Source organism: Podarcis erhardii (assembly GCF_964252035.2).
Source record: "Podarcis erhardii genome assembly, chromosome: 5".
NCBI classification, from domain to species: Eukaryota; Metazoa; Chordata; class Lepidosauria; order Squamata; family Lacertidae; genus Podarcis; species Podarcis erhardii.
This window is the reverse complement of record NC_138509.1, coordinates 28,239,178-28,265,548: the sequence shown is the minus strand read 5'-3', so window position 1 is coordinate 28,265,548 and position 26,371 is coordinate 28,239,178. Positions and strand designations below refer to the sequence as shown.

Genomic DNA, 26,371 nt, shown 5'->3' with positions numbered 1-26,371 from the left:
AATCAAGAATCATTCACCATCTTCTCCATTGCTCTTTGCCTCTTCATCTTGACAACATATTCTCATTTCCTTTTTAGCTTTTTCATCTGCCAGCTGTTTTTTGGCTCTGGTTAATCTTGCTCTCGTTCCATCTCACAGGAGTTTACATATGTTTCCACACAGCAAATCCAATGTTGCAGAAGATAAATGCAGTTACATTTTTCATTTTAATCATTTTTTCATCTCATTTCCAGCAAACTTTTTTTTTTTTTTACTTCTACATATGGGGAACTATACCACTAGAAGTGTTAATGATTCACATTCTTATCATACCATTTTATTATCACGCCATTGCAAGTCTATCCATTCTAAGCACTTGTAAAACATTTTATATCTACTGCCAAATTCTGTGTTCATTATGATTGATGAATCTAGCTCTCCTAATATTACATTATTAATCATTTCTATTACTGAGCAAACCAAGTATATTTAAAAATATATTAGCCTTTGTATCTGAGTTCTACTTGAAAGCTTATCTGCTAATGTTGAATGACAAAATCATGCATTACATTTAGCCAAGGTCAAAACTCTAAAAACAATCTTCACAGGGCTAGAATGTTTAAAGGTCCACCCTCCCACCAAGGAAGAGAAGCAAGATATAGTTCTCAGACTACATTAACAATTCACAACATAATTGCATTACAAATGTAACCTTACTAGTAATTAGAGTTGAACAAGGTTAGGCAAAATTTCAAAACGTTGGCATTCAAATTTTAATGCAATTTCATTATCTGAAACTCAAATTCAGTGTCAAATAGAATTAAATTGTTGCCATTTATTTATATAGTTTTAACAAATGGTTGTGTAAGCAACCAGTGCTTCTCTTTTCTTCCTCTACACTACTTTCCCTACATTCTCTGTAACCCTCTCCAGAACACTAGATGTGCATTATCAATATAAAGAGCAAATTATGTAAAGAGATATCTGAGATCATAAATGTAGATATTACATAAAAACATACATAAAAGTGCCTCTCAGGGTCATTTAAATGGAGGCAGGGGGCTGCAAGTTAACGAGGAGGGTCTTCCAAGTTAATTTAGATTGCCTTCTAAACTGCAAGAGGGGGAAAGCCTGTCATTCATTACAAATTCATTTCCAAGCACTTTCTTGCTTTCACCACACCAACTTTTTGCTTTGGCTACACCTACCTTCGGGATGCATCTTCCAGAGAATTCATCAGGACCCTGAAGGCAAAGTAGCCTCAGACATAAAAAGCTACCCCACCCCTGTGTTCTACCAAGGGCAGAGGTTCTCTTTAGATTTGGAACACAATGAACACAGAAATGGGGAGAAGACTAAATGTTTTACAGTATTACATAGTCCTGAGAAAGCTACCAATAAGCCCAAAGCAAGTCACACACACACAAAAAATCTGTGACTCTTGCCATTCCATCCCTGCCAGTGCTGTGCAGGTGACTTGTCCAGCATTTCTATAGTACAGCAGGAGGGTCCAGGAAGCATCAGTGACACTGAATGGACCTTCTGAATGCCCATACCACAGTTCTGAAGAAGACGATGCAAGGAAAGAAGATGCACAAGAAACAGGCACGACATCACAGAAGGAAAGAGGTGGGTCTGCAATAGCCTGGCCTTCTTGGAGATCTTACAGCTGGAACAAACTCCCAGAAACCTTAGTTCTCTGATCAGTGCTAGGGCTGGATAGCATTTTGTTGCCAGAGGGCAGTTGACACTCACCATCTTGTTCTTTGCGCACGTTTAGGTGCCAGTATCTCTATAAAGGTCAGGCCATGAAACGTGGAAATATGTGAAAATAAACACAAATCAAGAAAAAGGCCAACGTGTGAAAGAGCCGGGAGGCCTGTAGAAATCCAGACACAGACAAACGTGGTCAGTAACAATTTCAAAAGCTACTAGAGAAATTTAATGGGAACATTTTCTCTGGAAATAATGTTTTGAAAGCAACCTTTTGCACCGGAAGAGTTGGTGTTTTTATATTTAGAGGACAATTGCTACTTAGATGTTCACTTCTACCAGTTGTGTATTTTATAGCTATGTTTTTATTCTGTATGCCACTGGTTTCCTAGGTGACAGCTACACTCTATAAAAGTACTACACCATTGTAATTATAACTTCAATTACCTGCAGATAAAGCTCTGTGGGTTCAGTTAAATGATGTTATCTATACAGTGTGACAAGAGTATGTTATGTATTTATCACCTAAACTCAGACAGCTATAGCTATGTACTGTGAACTTGAATATTTGTTCAGCCTTAAGAAAAGAACCCAGACACCAGTGCAAATCATACATCCTCGATACAAACACATTCTGGGATGGATACAGCATTTCTCTTCTGATTATATTGCATAAAATGTTTGCTACCATTTAACAAACATTTCACCCCCCATTTGCTAATGAAGGTTTTGTGGGCAGAGGGTCTGCACCTTTTGAGGTTGGGTCAGAAGTTGGTCAACACTGATTCCCCCCTCCCCTGAGACAGAATCACATCAGAATCAAGAGAAGGAAAAACTAAGTAATATTGCAGTTAGTCTGAAATGTCTTCCATTATTATTAACAAGCTGAAATAGCTGGGGAGGCAGTGTCCCCATCCCCAAATGCTCTAGCTGTGAGACTATTAGCATTAAATTAAAAAAAACAAATCCTGTTCAGTGCTATTGTTGCCCTTCTTTCTCATTCCTATATTACTGACATGGGCTATTCCATCCAATGAGACATTGAAAGCTAATGTGATCATATCACAATATTACAGTACAGAGGTGCCAGCATTTCCAGAGGATTTGGAGGGTGGCGACAGCACGACGTTGCATGACTTCCTCTGAATAGTGAGGGGGTCCAATCCCTAAAAAAAAAAGGGGTGCCAAAACTGCCTTGGCCCCTAGGAGATGACACCTATGTTACAGTCGGAGGGTTCACAAAGAACATATGGGAGTGGAGGATTTACACAGGCTATCCCCACCCCTTGCTCTCTGCTTCCCCACCAAACTGCTCATTTGGGTGCTGTGGGAAAGGGGTCTCTGCATGGAAAGCTCTTCCATGCAAGGTGAGGAGGGAGGGGCCCTCTCCCTTGCATAGATCAAGCAAATTTGATACTTCTGTGTGGCTATGATACAACAGGATAGATTCAAGGGTTCAAATGAAAGCAGAGAATCCAGTACAAGCAAGCAGCACGTATAATCCATACTTAAAAGTAAAATCCACAGTGGGGAGGAAGGCAGAAGAACAAGGGTAGCTCATTCAACAGTGAATAAATAGGTTTGCTTGCGCTTTCTTATTCCATTGGATAAAGATTATTTCTCAGTAAGACTAAATCCAAGTACTCTTGACTTAATAGGCTCTGGGTGACAAAGGTCCAACAGAAATCAATTAAGATTTTAGCTGAGGTAGACATTTAGAATTGGACCTTGTAGCTTTAGATTGCTTATCCTCTTTTTCTTTTCCTCTCGTATAATGTTGTTTGGATTCTATTTTATCTGAAAGGATAAAAAGAGCAGGTGTGTGTGTGTGTGTGTGTGTGTGTGTGTGTGTGTGTGCAAACTCTAGCTGCAGATCTAAGCCAATTTTCTCTTTTTCGTCTACATCTGCACCTTTTATTTTTATTTCTTCTTCATCTTCAAGCTCACTGAACCATATTCCATCCAACAGAACGGGTATTACAGATCACTAGAAGACTGTGTGGCAGTGGAGTGGGCATGATGCATGAGATTCCTCAGGATTCAATTATGTACCTCAATAAGTCACTTATCGTTTTTAAGTTATGGCCACACACCACACTGCAAGAGCTAAAACAGTTTGCTGTCTGTCTGGTTTATGATCTTCTAATACAATTAAACAAATTGACCTGGGTGAGTTGCAATACCAAATTCAATTTTTAAAGTTACACATCAATCACAAGCACTCACCTAGAGGATGATTTGGCTTTCTTGTCAATATCACATATTGTTAATAAATTGCTGTGCCTGACTTTCCTGCGCAAAAGAAAATGAAAATGAAAGAAGAAAACCACAGAATCACTGAACTGCAACTACTCCGAAGGGATAGGAGAATGAAACACTGGCAGGTGAAAAGTGGAGTCGGATAAGTAGCCCTGAGTTTGTTTCAGCTTATTGGCACATTTCCACCCAGGTAACTGTGTGAGAAAGCAGACTTTTGCATATATATCTCTAGGTCAGGGATAGGGGACTTGTGGCCCTGCAGATGTCATGGGACTTCAACTCCCGCCATTGCTGATCACTGGCTATGCTAGCTGAGGCTGGTGGGAACTGGAACCCAACAAACCTCGAGAGGGTCTATAGGATCCCCATCCCTGCCTTTGCTGAATGAGGGATATACAAGTGGGTGTTGCACGAGCAGCTTTCTCTCCCTAATTCAGCAGCCCCTTCTTAAAAATCCAAAACTCTATTGATTGGCTCTTCAGGAGTAGAACCAGGTTCAATCCATGCATACAAATGTCTCCTTCCACACCACAATCAACAGGATTTTAGCATTCTAAAGATGCTGGCTACATGTGTACCAGCCAAACTGCTCCATGTATTTGATTAGAACCTACATTTAAATTTGCTCATCAATATGCAAAACATGAAGGAAACAAGCAACAGTGGAGCACAGCAGTGATGCTCACCTGACCTCCAGTCACCCATGTTGCTCCTAAACACTTGGAGGGAAGGGTAAGGCCAGCATGGAGCAAACAGACTTGTGGGAATGATGGCTTGGCGTCGCCAGAACATTCTCACTGTGCTGAGCTTGCTGCCACCTCGCCCTTCCCTTTATCCATCCTAGTATACAGCAGCGATGTAGTCAATCAGAGGTTGCACTGCTACCCCACCCCACTGCCTGCTACTGACAAACAAGTCCACCGTACAGGTAGAGGCACCAAGGTATCAGACTAGCCCTGCCATGCAAATGTGTGAAATGGCCCTTAGTTTTGGTTTTAAAAGTTATTGTAAAAGCCCAGGGTGCTATGGTTCAAAACAAGCTTCTTCAGGAGCACTTGTCAAAAATAGGCAATAAAGTTTTGACATCAATGAAAAACACTTTACATTTTTTAGTATTTTACCAGAATTGTATTTTGGGTATTAGGGGAGTGGTAGTACCCGGGGGAGGGGGGCAATGACACACATCATGTTCCTTCTAGCACACAGCAGACATCCACTTGCAGACTGAAAGTATCCCCTCCTCTTCTCCCCTGCAGCCCCTCTCATGCCCTCAAACTCTGCTCCAGAGGGTTGGAGGAGCCTCCAGAACAGATATTGCAGGCATGTGGAGAGAAGAGGAGACGAGAGGAAGGGGAAGTTCTGTTGCACAAGTGGAACTTGGTGTGCGTGGCATTGGATGCAACTGTCAGTCTTCATAAGATTTGTTGTTGCTGTTGTTGGCATTCATCTGTCTCGAGAGACAATGGAGTGTGCCTCCGGGAATAAATTAAAACTGCTGCATTAACAGCACCAAAGTGACCTCCCCAGGCCTCAAGTCTAGGCAGTGTGTATGGAGGTCCTGGGCTTCCCAGGCAACAAGACCCCCTCTAGGCCTCACTGATGTGGTCCAAAGGAAATAAAGAGCAATACATTTGGCGCTAGCTTTACTGTGTGCTAGTGGAACAGTAGCATTGGATAGGACCCTGATATCTTAGCAAAGCTTTGAGGACCCACCTCTTCTTTTGCTTCTCTTCTGTTTTGGTGCTGTCCTCCTTTCCCTGCTTCATCTTTTATTTTAGCTGAAATCATAAGCTGCCAGGTTCAAGCAGTGGGGAGAGCAACTCTCTTAGAATATGACCTTTACTGCTACCAAAACCAATAGAAAACTTGTATGGTTGGATAGACATATCCCAAAGAGCTGTATGTTGTTGTTGTTTTTAGGAGGCCATTAGTATTTTACAGGCACATTAGCCTGCTTTGATTTGCTAAAAAGCACACCATGTTTTTTCACAGACCTTTAAAAGAAAATGTTGCTTAAAAACCATTCCAAAAATAAAACTTTAGAGCAGCTTGGGATGTAGAATGGAAAAAGCCAAAGAGAATGGGAATGATCCTTCCAAATGGTAAACATTTTAAAAGTCACCATTCTAGTGGGAGAGACGTTTAGCCCAGTCCTATGTATGTTTATTCAGGAATCCCACTGAGATCCCAAATATGGACAGAAATGCAGCCTTCCTTAAGCATGTATTTGCAACTTTGTACTGCTGAAATAAATGGGCTTTGCTGTGGCTGGATCATACCCAATATCCCCTGCAATTTGCAGGATTTATTAGCATTCTGTCTGCATATATTATGCATAATAGGGGCAGTTTGCATTTCTTTCATCCTGTTAATATTGACAAATAGATGTCTTTAAGCTGTTCGGCAATATTTCAAAAATAAGAACATTAGCCAAATGCTTTGATTGCAGACAGCTGCTACCTGAAATAACTGTGGGAAAACTGAGGAAAGTGGCTTGATGAAGTAACCAGTCGAAGTGGTCTTCTATCATTAGTACCATCAGTTAAACTAAAGCTATTGTTTCTACTAGTTATATATTAGGAGCAAACTATGGCTCAGGTTACTAGTTACCACTGGATGGGCAGCTTCCAGTTTGTCCAATTGGAGCCATGTTAAGTTGTATTGCTGCCCTTGGTGAACATTAGCTTATTGCCCCTCTCTGCATCTTGGGGGTGGTGGTATGCAGTCCTCATGCCTTACCTTGTTTCCTCCTTGAGAAGTTCCTCAAATACAGCTGCTTTATTTCACTCCAAAAGTGAATGGAGTCTGCTAGATCACTAATACAGAAGCAGGTGCAAGCACACTCTCTCTGTGTGTGTGTGACTGGGTGGGTTCAGCATGTGCAGGATTAAATCTGTCTTGGTGGCCCTGATGGACAACCTCTGTCAGGAGAGGGTCACATAGGAGGCACGAATCCCTCCCACATATTGAAATTAGCTAAATGTGTGATGTTGTGAAAGTTACCTTATTCTTAGCATTTTCTGAGGAAACAACTGGAGGAAAGATAATTCAGTTTTGAGACACAGTGCATGAATAAATCATGCTTCGCTTTACATCTTCCATTAGTCATCATTACCCACCCATTGGCAAAATTCAGAAGAATAATTTCACACTTGACTCTCTTCTGAGGGTGCCTGATACAGAAATTCAATAAACACAACCATCATATGAAGTAGAATTTGTATTTTCAGATAGATATAGTTAGTTAGTTAGTTAATGGTCTTATGAATACATTGATTAACAAATTGCTACAGTAAACAAATTTTCTATTGTATCCCTGTCATGCATTGGAAAAGAAATGAGGCTGGTATGTTTCCTATGCAAGATATTTATTTAGGATCCTCTCTAATAGGCATTTAAATATGTCCACTTACCAGGATGTGGCTTATAGTTAAATTACTCTACAGCACGGCATTCCTTATTCAGAATCACATGAGACTGTATTCTTGGCACAGCATGATCTAATATGTGCAGCAGTGTGCAATTATTTAGAAAGCTATCATACTTCTAATACTTTGACCTCAATCTTTCCTTGTTGTGAACGAGAGACATCAAACTGGGCAGTGCTCCTGATCCATGCACGAAGACTAAAGGTTGCTTTACACATACACTTACTATGGAAATGGTGGTCTTGCAATCCTTCCTGACCACTGGGCATGCTAGGCTAGGGGCTGGGAGCACAAATATGGAGGGCATACCCTCCAACATTTCTCCAGTGAAAACAGGGACGTCCCATTCCATAATGATAACTTCACTATTTATACACCACACATCTCACTGGGTTGCCCCAGCCACTCTGGGCAGCTTCCAACATATATAAAAACATAATAAAACATTAAACATTAAAAAACTTCCCTATGCAGGATTGCCTTCAGATGGCTCGGGGGGTGGATAACTCCATACCCTCCAACATTTCTCCAATGAAAATAGGGACATCCTAAGGGAAAGCAGGACATTCTGGGATCAAATCAGAAATCAGGACGGCTTCTCTAAATCAGGGATATCCCTGGAATATAGGGACACTTGGAGGGTCTGGGAGGGCCACATATTCCCCTGGCTCTCCACATTGCCGTGTGTGGGTTTTGGTGTACATTGTACACCACTCTCACTCACACACATATAGAGACACACATGCTAAAATATTATTTCTGGTAACATGTTCCAATCTATTATTATTATTATTCCCTTCCCAGCCACTCTGGGTGGCTTCCAGCACATATAAAACCATAAAAAACATCAAACATTAAAAACTTCACTATACAGGGCTGCCTTCAGATATCTTCTAAAAGGTGCACAGTTTTTTTATCTCCCTGGCATTTGATGGGAGGGCGTTCCACCGGAAGGATCCCACTGCTGAGAAGGCCCTCTGCTGGTTCCCTGTAACTTCACTTATTGCAGAAGCAGCAAGAGAAGAACCTGGAGTTCTAGTTCCTCCCCCATCAGTCACACTTACAGGTCTAAGGTAAATATCCCCATAGGTGGAAGAAACAAGCATATCTGAACTAGACCCGGAAGTGTGAGGCACTCAGACTTCCCCTCTCCTTTCCCTTGTGGTGGCTTTAAAGTAATACATCAGATGTGGTCAGATGTTTCTACCACTCAGCAATTATGTTTTTTGATTCACAGTCTGGGTACTGAAACAATGCTTTCTTTTGCTTCAGGAACACTCTAAGTTATTAGCTTTTCAAAAAAGTTTCCTTCTCCACCACCCAATGACACCACTACATCACCATTATTTTGCTTTAAAGTGTTGAGTTACTAAAAGAAGAGCATTTCTCCATGTAATAGTAGACCCTGACAAATTATTTAATTTGCCAGTCAGTTCCCATTAGTGCCATAGTCCCAAGAGTCAGGAGTCCTTTTTCGAACTCAGGAATGGGCCCATTACCAAACTTTTAATGTTGCAGTTCTCCATTTTCTTTTAAAGTGACTAATCTGAATTATGAGTTATTTGCATTGTTTGAAGGTAATACAATCCTCACTGAGAGCCCAATAAATATGAGATGTAACAACTGGGAACTAGAACTCCTCCCAGAGGAAATGAAATCATTAACAGTGTCAAATGGAACCAATGAAAAATGACTAAGACATATATTGCAGTGCTCGGCTATGAAGGAAGTTTAGACTCTTGGTGCGTGCATTAATCTCTCTCAGGAAATGTCTTTTATGGCAATTCATTTGTTAATTCCAACTCTGTTTTCATACAAACTATTTTCCTAGATATTCCTAGCAAATGTAAAACTAAGCAATAATTTCAAACGTTACTGCTTTGAAATATTAAAAACACATACACAATGTTAAACAGAAAATGACTGGCATCAGAGTGACTTTGGTTTAATGGGTTTTCTGTATATTTATGAGAATCCAGTTGTTCCCAACTCAGTCTGAATCTGACAACTGGCAGGTTTCTTAGAAAGAGCCAATGTTGTCTTGGCCAATAGGCTGGCAACAAAACCTACAAAAGCACAGTCACACTCCAGTGATTCAATTATTATTTGAATTAAGGACACAGAAGGACCAAGAAACATATTTACAGCACAATCCTATTCATATTTAAATGCATAAAAAAAGTCTTCAGGGTCAGGCCAATGGCCCATCTAGTCCATCACCCTGTTCTCACAGTGATCAATCAGATGCCTATGGGAAACCCATAGAAAGCACCAGAACAAAAAAGCACTCTCCTTTCCTGTGGTTTTCAACAACGGGTTTTTCTCCATAGTAAAAATGTTTATTTTGTTTTGCATAAAATGAAGTTAAATATCCATTAACTACAGAGAACATGACACTTGATTGATTGCAACTGAATTAAGTATGCATACATATATGATACACAGCAATGCATCTGGACTCCAAGAAGGACTCAATATGTTGGGTCAACTTACTGGGGAAACCCATGACTTTGACCAAGCAAAATGGACTTAATTTCTTTAGGTATTTCAGACATTAACCAATCCACCCCATCCATTTTACAAAAATACTCTTCTACCTCTTTCATTCTACACTGGCCAGGATGGTGTGTGTCCTAAGCCCTTGGTCCTTCTAGGTAACTAATTCACAGTCTCTTGTCATTGCACTTTGCTGCTCAGCAAGGGAACATTTTTAAAAAACAAAACAAAAACAAAGGACAAATGGACGAAAGGGGAATGTTATTTGTCAAGGACTGGCAGGGCACTAAGGAGTGGGTGATGGAGGCCATGGGGCCAGAGGCTGACCCACCCAGGGGAATGCGATTTATGGGGTGTTTTGCCTCTGGTGAAGCCAATGCTGGATGGAAGGGAAGAGAGTGACTAGGAGCAGAGGAAGAGATGGTGCCTGTAAGGGGGGCAGTAGAATCCCCTTTGTCCCCTTCTCCACTGCCCTCCAGGACCAGGAGGGGCTTGAAGAGACAGGCACGACGGCAACTTCTGTGTAGTTAAAGTCTCAGGTTGCTTGTGTGCGTGCCATAAGATGTAGATTTTTTTGGGGGGGGGCGGGGTGGTGGTCACACTGTTGCTCTGACAATCCAGCTCAGAGCACAAGCCTGGGGGATAGGATGCCAACTACTTATTCGCCAGAAGCATGTGCGTGTGTATTCTGTGCACCTTGGAGCTACTGTTAAGTGTGTGCATTGTCAATAAAGAACTAAACTACCAGCCATTTGTCCTCCTTGTCAGTTCTGTGACAGACAAGGCAGATGAGCATCCTTCTCTTATATCCAAAGCCAAGACTCACAAGGAGTTATGTGTCTAGCGATTTTTTAAAATAAATAAAAAAGTTTCATTACCAATCCGTTATCCCTAGAAAAGTCTTTCCCATCTCCCTTCTGTTTAGAGGACATCACAATCCCGCAAACAACATGTCATTCTCTCTTGTCCAGCATGCTAAACAAGACTGAGCATCCCAGGCAAATTCTGCCAATTTTGTAGCCAACTGGGTGTGTCACAGGAAGCAACCCTCCCCCCCCCCACAACCATCAAAAATATCCTTCCAGCCACATCAGTTCTGTTGCATCTGTATCATCTGCTAAATGAAAAGTGGATGTCACATTTCAAAGAAGCCTAGATTTTGCAAGGACATGAAATTTGATTTTCTCTGCAGAAAAATGAATTATTACCTGCGCATCATCCACTGACTTAGATTCTGCTCAGACTCTGTATGAAATGACTTGAAACTCCAGCCTCAGAGAACTTTTACAAAACTTCTTAAAATGTATATTTTCTATATTTCCATGGTAGGTGGTGTACATTTCTGTGGGGAGTAGAAGACAGCCTTTGCATTCCAATGATTGCCCTCTAACCCCATTCCATTGAAATCAATGGTGCTTACTTTCACTGGAACATGCTCAAAATGAGAAATACTGTAATGTATAGGCAGCGTCATGCTCCTTGCTGGTTGCATGGCCCATACTGGTCACAGTCACTGGGCATATAAAAATATACATTTAGGTAATTCATAAAAGCAATAGCAAGAGTCTGTACTCATGCTTGTCCTTCTGGATAAAGAGAATGAATATACTATTCATTTCAGAAATGCAGTCAATTTAAAAGTATTACACTTAGCAAAAAATAAAAATAAAAATAAAATAAACAGTATTGGTGGTTGACTAGCAGGGAGTCTCAAGATTCCTTCAACTAACTATGGTGACTGGCACCTCTCTTTGAGCCATGAAGCAGTCAATACCTCACTTCTCCTAATTTCCCCCCAGCATGAAACAAAGTTAAGGATCACATCCATTGCTGCACCCTCTTTGTTCTTCTTGCCTCTCCACACATTGGCTTGGCAAAAGGAAATGTGGCCTTCTGGCCCTGCATTAGAGAAATGAATGGCAGGTGACAGAGAGATAGTGGCAGCTAACATAAATTACAGGGCAGCTGCCAGAGGTCCAAAAAACCAGTGGTGGATGCCATGGAGCCTCCCTGAGAAAAGGCCGAAGGATGGGAGAGTAAGAAAGACAGTTGAGAGACTTCATCTGTTCTGAGATGCAAAACAACACCTTCTTCATGAAAGTGATGAGGAAGATGTGGGTACAAGAATCAGTGTTTTCTTTTCTTCAGGCATCATCATCATCACCATCTTGAAGTCACAATGGGCACGTTGTCTTCTGCTGATACTTAAGGCAGTATCAGCATGAGGTCACTGAGGTGACTGGCAACAGGGGACAAACACAGTGGCTTTCAGTATCTCTCTCACTGAAACAGGCAGCCGAGCGAGGGCAGGAGAGACCAGGCAGACACCCCATTTACTACAGAGCTTCTACTTACAGTAAATAACACAGGGTAGTTCAGCATCAAATAAAGAAGAGATAATGGTGGCAGGTACAGGAACGTAAGTACGTAAGAAGAGCCTGCTGGATCAGCCAAAGGACAATCTAGGGCAGCATCCTGTTCTTGCAGTGGCCAGCCAGATGCCTAGGGGAAACCCACAAGCAAGACCCAAGCACAAGATCACTTCCCCCTCCTGCTGTTTCCAGAGACTGTCACTCAGAAGCATTACTGCCTCTGACCATGGAAGCAGAGCACAGCTATCAGGGCCAGAAGCCATTGATAGCTTTAGCCTCTATGAATTTGCCCGATCCTCTTTTGAAGCCATCCAAGTTGGTGGCCATCACTGTCCCCTGGGGGAATGAGTTCTGTAGTATAACTATGCTCTATGTGAAGAAGTACTTTCTTTTATCTGTCCTGGATCTTCCAGCATTCAGCTTTGTTGGATGTCCACAAGTTCAAGTCTTATGAGAGAGGGAGAAAAACTTTTCTCTATCCACTTTCTCCATGCCATGCATAATTTTTTTTAAAAAAACTTTTATCATGTCTTAATAGAAGATAGATAGGAATCTTGGCCGACCTCCAGACGTAACAGAGCAAGGCACACAGACCATAGTACTTCTTCCTCTGTGGTTTTATCAAGATGTTGCTTAGATCGCAGTGTTTGACTTTGATCTTAACCTTCTCCCTGTCACAGGCCATTTGTGTGCATTCTCCTAGCCCAGTAGGATAGACAGTGGTTATGCTAGGATTATTAGACAAGGATAATAAAGGATTTACGTAGGAACTGGGTATAGGGTTGGCACAAGAGTCAATTAAATGTGGCCACTTGACTGCCTGTTACAGTGGTACCTCAGGTTACATACGCTTCAGATTACATACGCTTCAGGTTACAGACTCTGCTAACCCAGAAATAGTACCTCAGGTTAAGAACTTTGCTTCAGAATGAGAACAGAAATCATGCTCCGGTGGCGTGGCGGCAGTGGGAGACCCCATTAGCTAAAGTGGTGCTTCAGGTTAAGAACAGTTTCAGGTTAAGAACGGACCCCCGGAACGAATTAAGTACTTAACCTGAGGTACCACTGTATTTACCCTGGTCAAATGTTGTCAAATATTCCACAAAGTAAAAAATGTTACTGTGGTTTGAAAGCTGTTTTGAAAAATCATTATGGTGTTATTTGTTAGCAAGAACAGAAATATCACTTGCCTCCTAACCCTAGAGCAGTCGGGGAGGAAACTTGCAGCACATCACAGGTTTTCCTGTTGTTCACCACCTGTGGTAACTTCAGACATCTAACTGGAACAGGGCCAAAAGCAACCTTCAGTGGCAAAGGTGAGTTATTAAGACCACCCATAGTTCCATCTTCTTGCAGTAGGAACCAGAGACTCTCTCTGTGACCTCGCTCTGTTACTTGCTTTATTTCTGTTTTGCTTTCTGTTTTTTTCTTTTAAAAATGCTGTTATTCGAAGATACCCCGGTGTTTCAGGATACAGATTTTTGGTCTAGTTCAGACATTATGGCAAGCTATATTTATCATGACCTGTGACAAGAGGGAGAGAATTGGAATGTGGGGGGAAAGGAGAAGGAGGGGGGCACAAAAATCTGAGGCACTGCCCTGATGGTCAAACCTATTTCACAGTTTGGCCATGAAACAGGCATGGAGCCAATACTTCATGCACCTCTGCTTTTTATGAATTGCCCTCATTTACATTTTCATCTAAACCCATTTCTACCAGGTTCCCTTACTGACTTCTGTGACAACACACACACAAACAAACTTTTCCTACCTCAAAGTTAGATTTCATTTGCACAGCCATCATAAATTGCTAGCTATTCTGGGCAGGATTGCACAGTTACATTCACTGATGAATAATCATATCCACAAGAGTGGTTTGATTTGCAAAATGAAACTGTCTTCTCTTAGACGTCGCATTTATATTTTGACAGTACAAGTCAACACACGGCAAGTTAAGCAAGGACACAGGTGACATCAGGGCCTGCTTCAGTCAGACTGTTGCCACTGCCACCCTCTGGGTCAACATCACTTCTGCCCTGTGGGAAAGAACACCTGAGGCTGTCTCCTGCTTAGTGGGGCTGGTTGTTTTGTGAGTACGTGGTTTTAAATGCGAACCTAGCTAACACACACTTTCTAAAACAATAGAAGAACAGATACACAGCCATCATTTGGAATTCCTGCTTCTCCAAATGTTGCAATGTAGCTCTCCAGCCAAGTAAGATGTACAAATATGCAGATACTGAGGGAAAGTGATCATAAAAATGCATATGTTGGGGGAAATAATATATAGAATGCATTGCAGGAGGGGAAATTGCTTTGCAAAAAGTATAGTAGGCAAACTTGCGTAAAAACGAGTCTAGTAAGAAACATTGTGTTTTTTATATTTTAATCTGATGTTGCGAACCTCCCTGAGATCTATGCACAAAGGGCGGTATACAAATTTAACAAACATCAACACTCACATTAAAATGCTGATGAATTTTCCTGAGGACTTCCTCCCAAAATACTTAGGTGGAAATGAGGAGAACTGAACTTAAGAGTAGAAAAATGAGAAACCAAAATTGACAGATCCGCCCAGTCCTAGTTGTTAGACACTTTGTGGACTCTAGCTGAAAAGCAGAGTAGAAATCTACTAACTAAATAAATAACAGCATGAGGCTGAGGCTCCAGGAATCTCCCCATTCAGTTAGTAGCAGATGCTGCTAAGTATGCTTGTGTGTAATAGCAAACATCTTTAGTTTGTTACCACCAACAAGGCTCTGTAATTTTTAGTACAAATGCAGGTGGAGGCAATCCAATATTTGGTAATGAATATAACACCACACCCTCAGAGTATACCAAAATAAGAGAAAAGTGCCACAACACACCACAAAATACAATGGGAGTGAAATAATGATGTGTCTGGGGAGCCTGATATTGGAAAATCATTTGCTTTAGTCACTGACAATGTCAGTAATGTGAACGTAGCATAAGCCATAACTGTGGACAAACATATGCATAATTACTCCAATTATAATACACATCCCATAGCCGAAACCTGCTTCTTAATTATTAGATAAATCTAGGCAAGCTGAAAGTACCTACTAGAGCTATTATGAAATGTATGAAGCTGTTCAGTCTGCAACTGCAGTGCTGAATACAAAAAAAGAAAGAAAGAAAGCAATGCTAAGAATGAAATGGTAACTTCAAAACTTTCCAGGTAGACAAAGTGGGGAAAAGGAGGGATTACATCTTCAGGACATTAATACAAGAAAGGAGCTTCTGGACAATGACAATTGCAGAGCTTAAAGTGCATATTTCATGGCAGCCAATGAGGATAGCTTCTGAGGTCCTTTCTAAACTTTTAAGAGTCTACAGAGATTGCTTCTGCAATCAATGTGACTAAATCAAAGCACACTCATAAGAAATTCCTCAATTTATAGCCAAGATAAAGCCAATTGTCTTTGAGAAGCTAAGTGCCATCTGTACTCAGAAGCCCAGAAGTTGTGAAAGTGAAAATCTTTACTATCCGATGGGAAGAGCTTTGCTGCCAATCAATGCATCTACAGCTTCCAACACACATCAAGCTTCAAAGTAAGAGTGCTAATGATAACACTGGGAGCAGCTGGTGGGCTGGGGAAGAGGCACTTACCTGACCTCCCAGAAGGGATAAGGTGGTGGAGAGGGCAATAGGGTGAGAACACACTAGCAGGAGCACTGGACTGGCTCCACTGGGACAGTTGCACTGACCTCACCACCCTCTTGCCCCCCCACACTCTCAGTAAACAGCAGTGACTTACCTGCTACAGTGAGGGGGGAAAGTATTTTATCCCCTGCTAAATTTGCTCGTTTGCCCTCTGACAAAGAAATGATCAGTTCATAATTTTAATGGTAGGTTTATTGTAGCTGTGAGAGACAGAATAACAACAGGGAAACCCCCAGAAATCCAGAAGACAAAAGTCAGAGATTGATGTTCATTATAATGAGTGAAATAAGTATTTGATCCCTTTGCAAAAGACGACTTAGTACTTTGGTGGCAAAACCCTTGTTGGCAATTACAGAGGTCAGACATATCTTGTAGGTGGCCACCAGGTTTACACACATCTCAGGAGGTATTTTGCCCCACTCCTCTTTGCAGATCCTCTCCAAGTCAGTAAGATTTTGAGGCTGATGTGTAGCTACTCAAACCTTCAGCTCCCTCCACAGATTTTCAATGGGATTAAGGTCTGGAGACCAGCTAGGCCACTCCAGGACCTTAATGTGCTTCTTCTTGAGCCACTCCTTTGTTGCCTTGGCTTTGGGTCATTGTCATGCTGGAATACCCATCCTTGACCCTTTTTCAATGCCCTGGCTGAGGGAAGGAGGTGCTCACCCAAGATTTGACGATACTTGGGCCCGTCCATCGTCCCTTCAATGCGGTGACGGTATCCTGTCCCCTTAGCAGAAAAACACCCCGAAAGCATAATATGTACCCCTCCATGTTTGACAGTAGGGATGGTGTTCTTGGGGTCATAGGCAGCATTCCTCCTCCTCCAAACATGGCGAGTTGAGTTGATGCCAAAGAGCTCTATTTTGGTCTCATCTGACCACAACACTTTCACCACTTCTCCTCTGGGTCATTCAGATGTCTATTGGCAAACTGCAGATGGGCCTGTACATGTGCTGTCTTGAGCAAGGGGACCTTGCGGGCTCTGCAAGATCTCAGTCCTTCACGGCGTAGTGCGTTACCAACTGTTTTCATGGTGCCCTGAGATCATTGACAAGTCCCCCCCATGTAGTTCTGGGCTGCTTCATCACAGTTCTCCTCATCATTGCAACTCCACGAGATGAGATCTTGCATGGAGCCCCAGACCGAGGAAGGTTGACAGTTCTTTTGTGTTTCTTCCATTTGTGAATTATTTGTTGTTGTTGTTTAGTAATTTAGTTGTGCCCAACTCTTCATGACCCCATGGACCAGAGCACGCCAGGCACTCCTGTCTTCTACTGCCTCCCGCAGTTTGGTCAAACTCATGTTTGATAACACTGTCCAGGCTAAAATATTCCACAAGCTTATAGAGATAACTGTAAATTACTCATGCAAACAACCCAATCCACATACTGCAGAAGGGAACAACATCATCAACAACAACATCAGCAGCAACTACATCAAAACCTTCTTGTGCATTTTGGGCAGGAGAGCAGGTGAGAATTCTTGCTACTAGTGTTCTCTCTCTCTCTCTCTCTCTCTCTCTCTCTCTCTCTCTCTCTCTCTTTCTCTATCTCTCTAAGGTATGTGGAATTCTTGATCTGGAGGAGCATTCAATTATGCAATCTATTGCCCACATTCTCAAGCAGTATGTCCCCAGGAGAGTCATAGCACAAGATTCTTCTGAATTTATAAATCAACACAGCGTACAGAGATATTACTGTGACGTTTTGATGTGTTTCCAAATATACTTCTGGTATTTTTTTTATCAAATACTCATTTTAATGAGAAAATGTGTGCTGTATGAATGATTAGCAAAAGCTGAACTAGGAAGCATGCATAGGATTTGTGCTACTTTTTTAAAAAATGATTTTTTTCCTTAAGCTTTCCTTTTTCTTTATGAACAACAACAGAGAGAAGTTTCAGGACCATCAATTCTGAACACTCTGGGTCAGGCCCTGGCATTTGGTAACTGCTGTGGAAATCTGTGGGAGCCAAAAAAGACTTGCATTTTCATTACAGAAAGAGCTTTCAGCCCAGTACCTCATCCATTCTAGTGATGGAGAACAGTTGATGCTCTGAACTGAAAACAAAGGAAAACACATATCCAACTGACCTCTCAGGGTGCCCTGTGACAGTCTTGAATAAGTCCCGTGTATTGCTCCTCTGAGCACATGATCTTAAAGGTGTACTGAGGGGGTGCAGCAGACACCACCAACCCCAAGATGGAAAGTTCTAAACTGGCAAGACAGACTCCTCTAGAGGGAGGTTTCAATGTAGCATCCAGCCATATTGGATTAGCATTTGGCCTTGCCCTTGAAGTTTAGCTTCAGTAACTTCCCATTGGTCAAATATGTCTAAGCTGGCCTTTTAAGACTAAAAGAGGAGGCCTGTTGGATCAGACCAAATGAACCTGGATGCCTTTAAATGGTGAGCAGACCAATTCAAGGTGCACTAAGTTGCCATTAGTAATGGCTGTATGCTACTTACCTCCAGTATGCCTCTGAACAGCACTTGGTAGGGAAGAACAGTGAGGAATGGGTTCTGTGCTGGTCCTTCTTTTGGGCTTACTGTACCCTCTGCTTGGCCACTTTGGGAAGCCAGGTGCTGAACCAAATAGTTCTTTGCATATACTTTATGGCTTGCCTTGTGATATAATTTTGATATTACAGCTTGTTTGTAAAATCATTTATGAGCAAAATTCCAATTATCTGTTTTTCCTGGGATGCCAGAAAGGATCACATTATAGAAAGGACAGTTTTCCTTGGGAAACATCCCCAAGTCAATAAGCTCAAAGGCGAGTTATGCTGAGAAAGCTTCATCTACAGCACGACAATACTTTAGTTTCATCATCACTATAACCAGCGCTTTTTTTCTTCATGGTGAGTGCTGGCACCTTTTTTACTATATATATATAAAGCACTGCCTATAATTTGTTTTAGGAACTTGACATGAGCCAACAGTGTGACGCGGCAGCTAAAAAAGCCAATGCAATTCTGGGCTGCATCAATAGGAGTATAGCATCTAGATCAAGGGAAGTAATAGTGCCACTGTATTCTGCTCTGGTCAGACCTCACCTGGAGTACTGTGTCCAGTTCTGGGCACCACAGTTCAAGAAGGACACGGACAAACTGGAACGTGTCCAGAGGAGGGCAACCAAAATGGTCAAAGGCCTGGAAACAATGCCTTATGAAGAACGGCTAAGGGAGCTGGGCATGTTTAGCCTGGAGAAGAGGAGGTTAAGGGGTGATATGATAGCCATGTTCAAATATATAAAAGGATGTCACATAGAGGAGGGAGAAAGGTTGTTTTCTGCTGCTCCAGAGAAGCGGACACGGAGCAATGGTTCCAAACTACAAGAAAGAAGATTCCACCTAAACATTAGGAAGAACTTCCTGACAGTAAGAGCTGTTCGACAGTGGAATTTGCTGCCAAGGAGTGTGGTGGAGTCTCCTTCTTTGGAGGTCTTTAAGCAGAGGCTTGACAACCATATGTCAGGAGTGCTCTGATGGTGTTTCCTGCTTGGCAGGGGGTTGGACTCGATGGCCCTTGTGGTCTCTTCCAACTCTATGATTCTATGATTCTAACCTCTAATTTACACTAGGCTCCGCTACTAATATACACATTTTGGTGTGCTATTTGGACTGTCTACCATACACATTTTGGGGGAGCAATTTCCCCCCATGGAATGCATTTTGTATATTATTGTCCCTAACACACACATTTATATGCACAGTTTACACTGCAAAATTAGGAAAAGTGCAAATTTCAAAGGACAGCTGTTTTTCAGTTTGCATATTTTTCGGACAGTGAGCATTAAGTAGGTTTACCTTTAAATGCAAACTGAATAGAATTTCTCCTGCACTCCTTCTCCTTGCCAATGTTCAGTTAATCCTGCAATGAGAAAAAAGGAAACAAATCAATGGTCGGTGCTTAGCTAGCTTTTCTTTTCTCAAGACCAGGAACAAGGAAGTTACTGGTAGTTAATGCAGACGGTGTTAATTAAAGTACAAATAGAGCTTGCTAGTAAAGATTCCGTTTAGAAGAATTTCTCAGTATAGGGCATTAAAGCATGTGATTACGTTCTTGTTTAAGGAAGAGATATTCTGAAAATACGGATTGTTTTAGCCTCTGCATATTTGTTTTAGGAACATCCAGGAACTTAATGGATTATTCATGGAAAGGGAATTGCAGGGTTTTCAGCTAGTCAAATAGATTATGAGCAGGAGCACCATAAACTCCAGTTCATCTTCTAGGCGAGTGAGAAGATTTCATTCTGGCACCAATCTACAAACACTCAGTGTACCCTCTCGTTCAAAGTGTCACCCTAACCTTCAAGCACGGATGGGGAATCTCTCACCCTCCAGGTGTTGTTGGACTATAAGTCCCATCGTCCCTGTTCTTTGGCCATGCTGGCTGTCACTGTTGGAAGTTAGAGTCCATCAATATCTGTTTCCCCATTCCTGCCTTAGAAGTTGGCTATACTATGGAATGCAATTCAAGTACATAGCTGGAGTACATAGGTAGATTCCCATCCCTTGTAGCTCTGTTTGTACCCCATTCCCAAGAAATCCAGGGAAGTCTGGAAACGACTGCAGTCACTGTCTTCTGTCTAGCACCTTATCCTGATCTTCTTCCATACTCTAAGACTCTTTCAAAGAGTTAGAGGCACCCAATTTCTCCTAACCTATGGCAGTTTATACATTCCTACTGAGCATAAAATTAAAATGCTTGAGGAGATGGATCTTTGCACACTCTGATATGAACTAATCTGATCTCCCATATTCACGTTATCCTCCAGATTCCACCTTTGTGAATGTTCCAATTAAGATCGACACCTCAAAAGCCATTTACAAATGTGTATTTTGAGAGAAGCTACATTCAGAAAACTCTTCTGAAATAAATGTTAGCAAGCATTTGTTTAAATACGTACTTCATTCATTTTTTAAAAAAACAACAATGACAGTTTAATAATAATAATAATAATTTATTTATGCCCCGCCCATCTGGCTGGGCCTCCCCAGCCACTCTGGGCGGTTTCCATAGAAACCAAAAATACAGTAAAATATCACACGTTAAAAACTTCCCTGAACAGGGCTGCCTTAAGATGTCTTCTGAATGTCAGGTAGTTGTTTATCGCTTTGACATCTGCTGGAAGGGTGTTCCACAGGGCGGGCGCCACTACCGAGAAGGCCCTCTGCCTGGTTCCCTGTAGCATTGCTTCTTGCAATGAGGGAACCGCCAGAAGGCCCTCAGTGCTGGACCTCAGCGTCCGGGCAGAACGATGGGGGTGGAGACGCTCCTTCAGGTATACTGGACCGAGGCCGTTTAGGGCTTTAAAGGTCAGCACCAACACTTTGAATTGTGCTCGGAAACGTACTGGGAGCCAATGTAGGTCTTTCAAGACCGGTGTTATATGGTCTCGGCGGCCGCCCCCAGTCACCAGTCTAGCTGCCGCATTCTGGATTAGTTGTAGTTTCCGAGTCACCTTCAAAGGTAGCCCCACGTAGAGTGCATTGCAGTAATCCAAGCGGGAGATAAACAGAGCATGCACCACTCTGGCGAGACAGTCCGCAGGCAGATAGGGTCTCAGCCTACGTACCAGATGGAGCTGGTAAACAGCTGCCCTGGACACAGATTTGACCTGTGCCTCCATGGACAGCTGTGAGTCCAAAATGACTCCCAGGCTGCGCACCTGGTCCTTCAGGGGCACAGTTACCCCATTCAGGACCAGGGGATCCTCCACACCTGCCCACCTCCTGTCCCCCAAAAACAGTACTTCTGTCTTGTCAGGATTCAACCTCAATCTGTTAGCCGCCATCCATCCTCCAACCGCCTCCAGACACTCACACAGGACCTTCACCGCCTTCACTGGTTCTGATTTAAAAGAGAGGTAGAGCTGGGTATCATCCGCATACTGATGAACACCCAGCCCAAACCTCCTGATGATCTCTCCCAGAGGCTGCATGTAAATGTTGAAAAGCATGGTGGAGAGGACAGAACCCCGAGGCACCCCACAAGTGAGAGCCCAGGGGTCTGAACACTCATTCCCCACCACCACTTTCTGAACACGGCCCAGGAGGAAGGAGCGGAACCACTGTATGACAGTGCCCCCAGCTCCCAGCCCCTCAAGACGGTTCAGAAGGATGTTATGGTCGATGGTATCAAACGCCGCTGAGAGATCCAGCAGAACTAGGAAACAGCTCTCACCTTTGTCCCTAGCCCGCCGGAGATCATCAACCAGTGCGACCAAGGCAGTTTCAGTCCCATGATGAGGCCTGAATCCCGACTGGAAGGGATCCAAATGGTCCGCTTCTTCCAGGCGTGCCTGGAGTTGTTCAGCAACCGCTCGCTCAATCACCTTGCCCAAGAATGGAAGATTTGAGTCTGGGCGATAGTTGGCCATCGTGGCCGCATCTAAAGATGGTTTTTTAAGAAGCGGTTTAATAACCGCCTCTTTCAGCGGGTCTGGGAAGGCTCCCTCATGGAGGGAAGCATTCACCACCCCACGAAGCCCATCGCCCAGTCCTTCCCGGCTAGCTTTTATAAGCCAGGATGGGCAAGGATCCAGGAGACAGGTGGTTGGTTTCACTTGTCCAAGCAGCCTGTCCACATCCTCGGAGGTAACAGATTGGAATTGATCCCACTCAACTTGACTAGACAAAACCCTGATGTTGCAGGTGGTTCTGCTAAATTGTGAACCACCTGAAAAAGTCTCCTGCTGCTGTTTTCTGCAGATGCAATAGAGGCAGTGAAGAAATTCTTCGCCGTCGCTATCGCCACTTGGTAGGCTCGACGTTGAGCTCTAACCTGTGTCCGGACAGATTCGGAATGAGTTATCCGCCACCGGCGCTCTAGCCGTCTCAACGATTGTTTCATTGCCCTCAGATCTGTGAAAAACCACGGGGCTGTCCGGGCTCCATGCAATCGGAGAGGGCGCTTCGGAGCCAAACAGTCAATAGCCCTGGTTAACTCCACATTCCAGCGGGCCACCAGGGAATCAGCTGAAAGGCCATCAACATGGGATAAAGCATCCCCTACCACTCTCTGGAAACCATTTGGATCCATTAAGTGGCGGGGGCGGACCATCCAAATTGGTCCCACCTCCCTACAGAGGGGATGGGTCGCAGAGAAGTCCAGTTGCACCAGGAAGTGATCTGACCATGGCACTTCTTTCGTTTCGTTTTTACTTAGTGTCAGATCACCAACATCCATAGAGGTAAACACCAGGTCCAAGGCATGTCCACAGCTATGGGTTGGGCCAGACTTATTCAGGGACAGCCCCATGGAGGCCATGCTTTCCATGAAGTCCCGAGCGGCCCCTTGTAAGGTCGTGTCGGCATGGATGTTAAAATCCCCTAGGACGACCAAGCTAGGTGTCTCCAGGAGAACATCCGCCACGACCTGAAGCAGCTCGGGCAGGGAATCCTTGGTGCAGCGGGGAGGTCGGTACACCAAAAGGAATCCTGTATTGCCCCTATTGCCCATCTTCCAGAACATGCACTCGGAAAACTGGGTCTTCCCAATAGGACGCCTGGTGCAAACTAATGACTTCCTAAAAATCACTGCACCCCCCCTCCCCACCCACATGACCTGGTTTGCTGTGTGTAAGAGAAACCTGGTGGACAAGCAGCGGCAAGGACAGGCCCATCTGCTTCATCCAACCAGGTCTCTGTCACACATGCCAGGTCAAGTCCTCCATCCATGATCAAGTCATGGATGGCAGTGGTCTTATGAATCATTGACCTGGCATTGCACAGCAGCTCCTTCAGGTCATGTGGGTATCCCTTGCTGATTCTAGTATCCATCCGGTCAGGACCAGACCCGGAGGCAGGAATAGTCCTCAGACAACGACTAAACCTGCCCCCTCTGTAATGACATGGTCTGGTCTTAGCGTAACTCCTCCTCCTACCCGTGATCACTGAGATCGGTTGTCCCAGTGCATCCCCCCCTGTGGAACATGCCCCAGCCATTTTGGCCCACTCCCCGGCAGCCCTGTTTAATGTAGAAATAGGATGAAGCAGAAGCAGATTGGTTCACTTTCCTGCTGGGATCTCCTTTCCACATAGTGATCCCAAGTCCTTACTCAGCAATGGGCAATTAGTGTGTTCTACTGTGGCTATTCCAACATTTGATGTCTGATTGTTAGGTTTTTAGTGTTGCTCACTGACACAAGACCTTGTGGTAGGGCAAGTTTGGCAGGATAAAACCCATAACATCTTAGAACTCTTTTCCCCAGGACCCTGACTCATAACTCATTTACTTGAGGTATTCTCTGCTGCTCTCATTGCACACATCATGGCAGTAAGCTTGTCCTGTTTAGACAGTAATTATGCAGCTGGAAAGCTGTGTGAAGCTGCTTTCCTTTTTGCAAGTTTGTGTAATGTGAGAGCCATATAACTTTCCTTGGAGAACTCATTAAAGATACGGAGCAAAGCAGCCTCATAATCATCTAAGAACCTAGCATTAACCTCAGTACACACCTGTGATGTGTAGGTGAATGAGGCCTTAGAAAAACATCTTGAAAGGGGAAAGGACATTGGGTGTCCTTAAAGGGCCGAGCTAAACTTTAGAGAGACACATGCAACTATATCATTTCTCTGCTTGCTATTTATCACCTTTAAACAGCCCTCCTCTACTGGAGTTCCAAAACACATGTTGGTCCCTTTAGGGACTCTGACTTGGGAGAAAGCTGCTGGGGAGGGATTTGGAGCATGAAAACAATTGACAGGGAAAAGCGTTAAGCAGCCCTCCCTCTCCATCATTTATCCTACCTGAAAGCAGCCTTTCCTATTTAAAAAGGGCAGTTGGGATATGGTTATGTGCATCTGTGGAAAATGGCTAGTTTGGCCTTTCTTCACAAGGAATTTTCACTTATTTTCTTAAGAACATAAAGGTTGGCTTAAAGGTTAAATCACTTCACTGTTTGTATTTTAGACAAAGCACTTGTATTTCTGCAATCCTCATTTCACCCGCAGCTTAAATAATTTAACGTAAGAACTGTTTACTTTATTTCATTTCATTTGGAAATCCAATAGCATTGCAAGCACACTGTAAATTAGACTGCAGTCATTAAAAGGACAGGTCAAAGATAGATTGGCAATAAAATCAAAACATATAGTCATATTACAGTAATAATAGAAGTATTAGAACTGTCTGACACAGGATAATTAATACCAATTTTGGCTTACACAATTTTATGTGCCTGATGTTAACACCATCAAACAACAAACACATCAAGAATTAAGTGATGGACTACCACTGCAATGTATGAGATTTTATTTCTGGAACACTACAGATTATGTGGTGCAAAATCCAGCAGCTATCTAGAAATGGAACATGCTCTGCATTACAGCAGCTTGCTTTCTAACATTTCCCTAGATATCAGTTCAGAATGAAGATATGAAATCTGGAAACCTGAATGGGCACCAATGCCAATTTGAGATCCCTTTAATATTCTTCTGGTTTTTGCTATTAAGATTTAGGAAGTGGTGGGTGTAGTCATATGCCTGTGCATTTTTGCATTTCTTTATCACACGTCCGTGAGCTCAGGACTACATATCCTGGTGCTATCCTCCTATATCCTGACAAGCACAATTACCCTATGTGGTAAGTTAGGGGGAAGAGAGGGTGACTTTCCCAAGGTAAGCAGCATGCTTGAGTGGGGATTTGAACCCAGATCTCATCAATCCAAGTATGACACTTGTTTTACTACACCACTTTTTCTTTTTTGCTGATTTGTACACATATTAATTGGTTGCTTTGTCATTTCTTCTCCTCCCGCCCTCTCAAGTGTAAATGCATCATCCTGCAACAGAGCAGTTGTCATGCACAGAATTAGGACAGAGGTAGCATGGCAGGACTGGGGATAGTTAATCTGAACAGGAAGCTAGAAGCATTTCAGGATCTGCAACCTACATGGGCAGAACCTAATCTCCATAGCTCTTGACATCGGGACTGCAAGCAGCAAGCAACAGATCAAGCAAAGTGACCATCGAACACTGTGTACCGCTGCCTCTTTACTTATAGCAGGGGTGGCTATCCTGTGGCCTTCCAAATGTTGTTGAACTATAACTCTCATAATCCCTAACTATTGGTTATCTTCACTGGGGCTGATAGCTGTCCAACCATCTTGTGAGCCACTGGTTGACCACTCCATGTCCTATGGGATCTCGGAGAAAATCTTTGATTTCAATGAACTCTTGAGTAAATATGTCTTGTATGTCTATCTGTCTATCATCTATCTATCTCTCTATCTCTCTATCTCTCTATCTCTCTATCTCTCTATCTCTCTATCTCTCTATCTTTTAAAAGCTCAGGGACAATGACTCCAGTACCCTTGCCTAACTGCCTATTTCAGCTTTTAAAGTGGCAGATGCCTAATTCTACAATATTCATACTTGACAGGACACCTGTATATTTTGTACATCATTATGAAGAACTGACTACAAAAAAGGGAA

General features: G+C 43.0%; 1 protein-coding gene and 1 long non-coding RNA gene across 5 annotated transcripts in view; one reads left to right on the top strand and one right to left on the bottom strand.

Annotated features, from left to right (window-relative positions):
- LOC309342496 overlaps positions 1 to 26,371 on the bottom strand; it is a 578,273-nt gene that overhangs the window by 383,970 nt on the left and 167,932 nt on the right. The window contains exon 5 of the long non-coding RNA XR_014156853.1: positions 19,742 to 19,805. This is a non-coding gene — a long non-coding RNA (uncharacterized lncRNA). The remainder of the gene's footprint in view (positions 1 to 19,741; positions 19,806 to 26,371) is intronic.
- LOC309342493 (uncharacterized protein) lies at positions 12,035 to 26,093 on the top strand. 4 transcript variants are annotated; one of them, XM_081863006.1, is made up of 5 exons: positions 12,035 to 12,294; positions 13,451 to 13,563; positions 15,670 to 15,820; positions 17,330 to 17,407; positions 25,705 to 26,093. In XM_081863006.1, exons 1-5 carry the CDS (start codon positions 12,275 to 12,277, stop codon positions 25,781 to 25,783), a joined length of 441 nt encoding a protein of 146 aa, XP_081719132.1. In that variant the 5' UTR covers positions 12,035 to 12,274; the 3' UTR covers positions 25,784 to 26,093. The 4 variants fall into 4 exon arrangements, 2 of the variants coding, with proteins under 2 accessions (XP_081719132.1, XP_081719133.1); XM_081863007.1 differs by lacking the exon at positions 25,705 to 26,093 and adding an exon at positions 17,825 to 18,325 and having other exon boundaries at positions 12,036 to 12,294; XR_014156851.1 differs by having other exon boundaries at positions 12,038 to 12,294; positions 13,456 to 13,563.

Bases quoted from the DNA above. Each gene is read 5' to 3' on its own strand.
- LOC309342493 (XM_081863006.1), top strand. From the start codon at position 12,275: ATGGTGGCAGGTACAGGAAC. The intron at 13,564-15,669 runs GTGAGTTATTAA...CTCAATTTATAG, and splicing joins AGCAACCTTCAGTGGCAAAG to CCAAGATAAAGCCAATTGTC. The intron at 17,408-25,704 runs GTGAGAATTCTT...CGCCCTCTCAAG, and splicing joins CATTTTGGGCAGGAGAGCAG to TGTAAATGCATCATCCTGCA.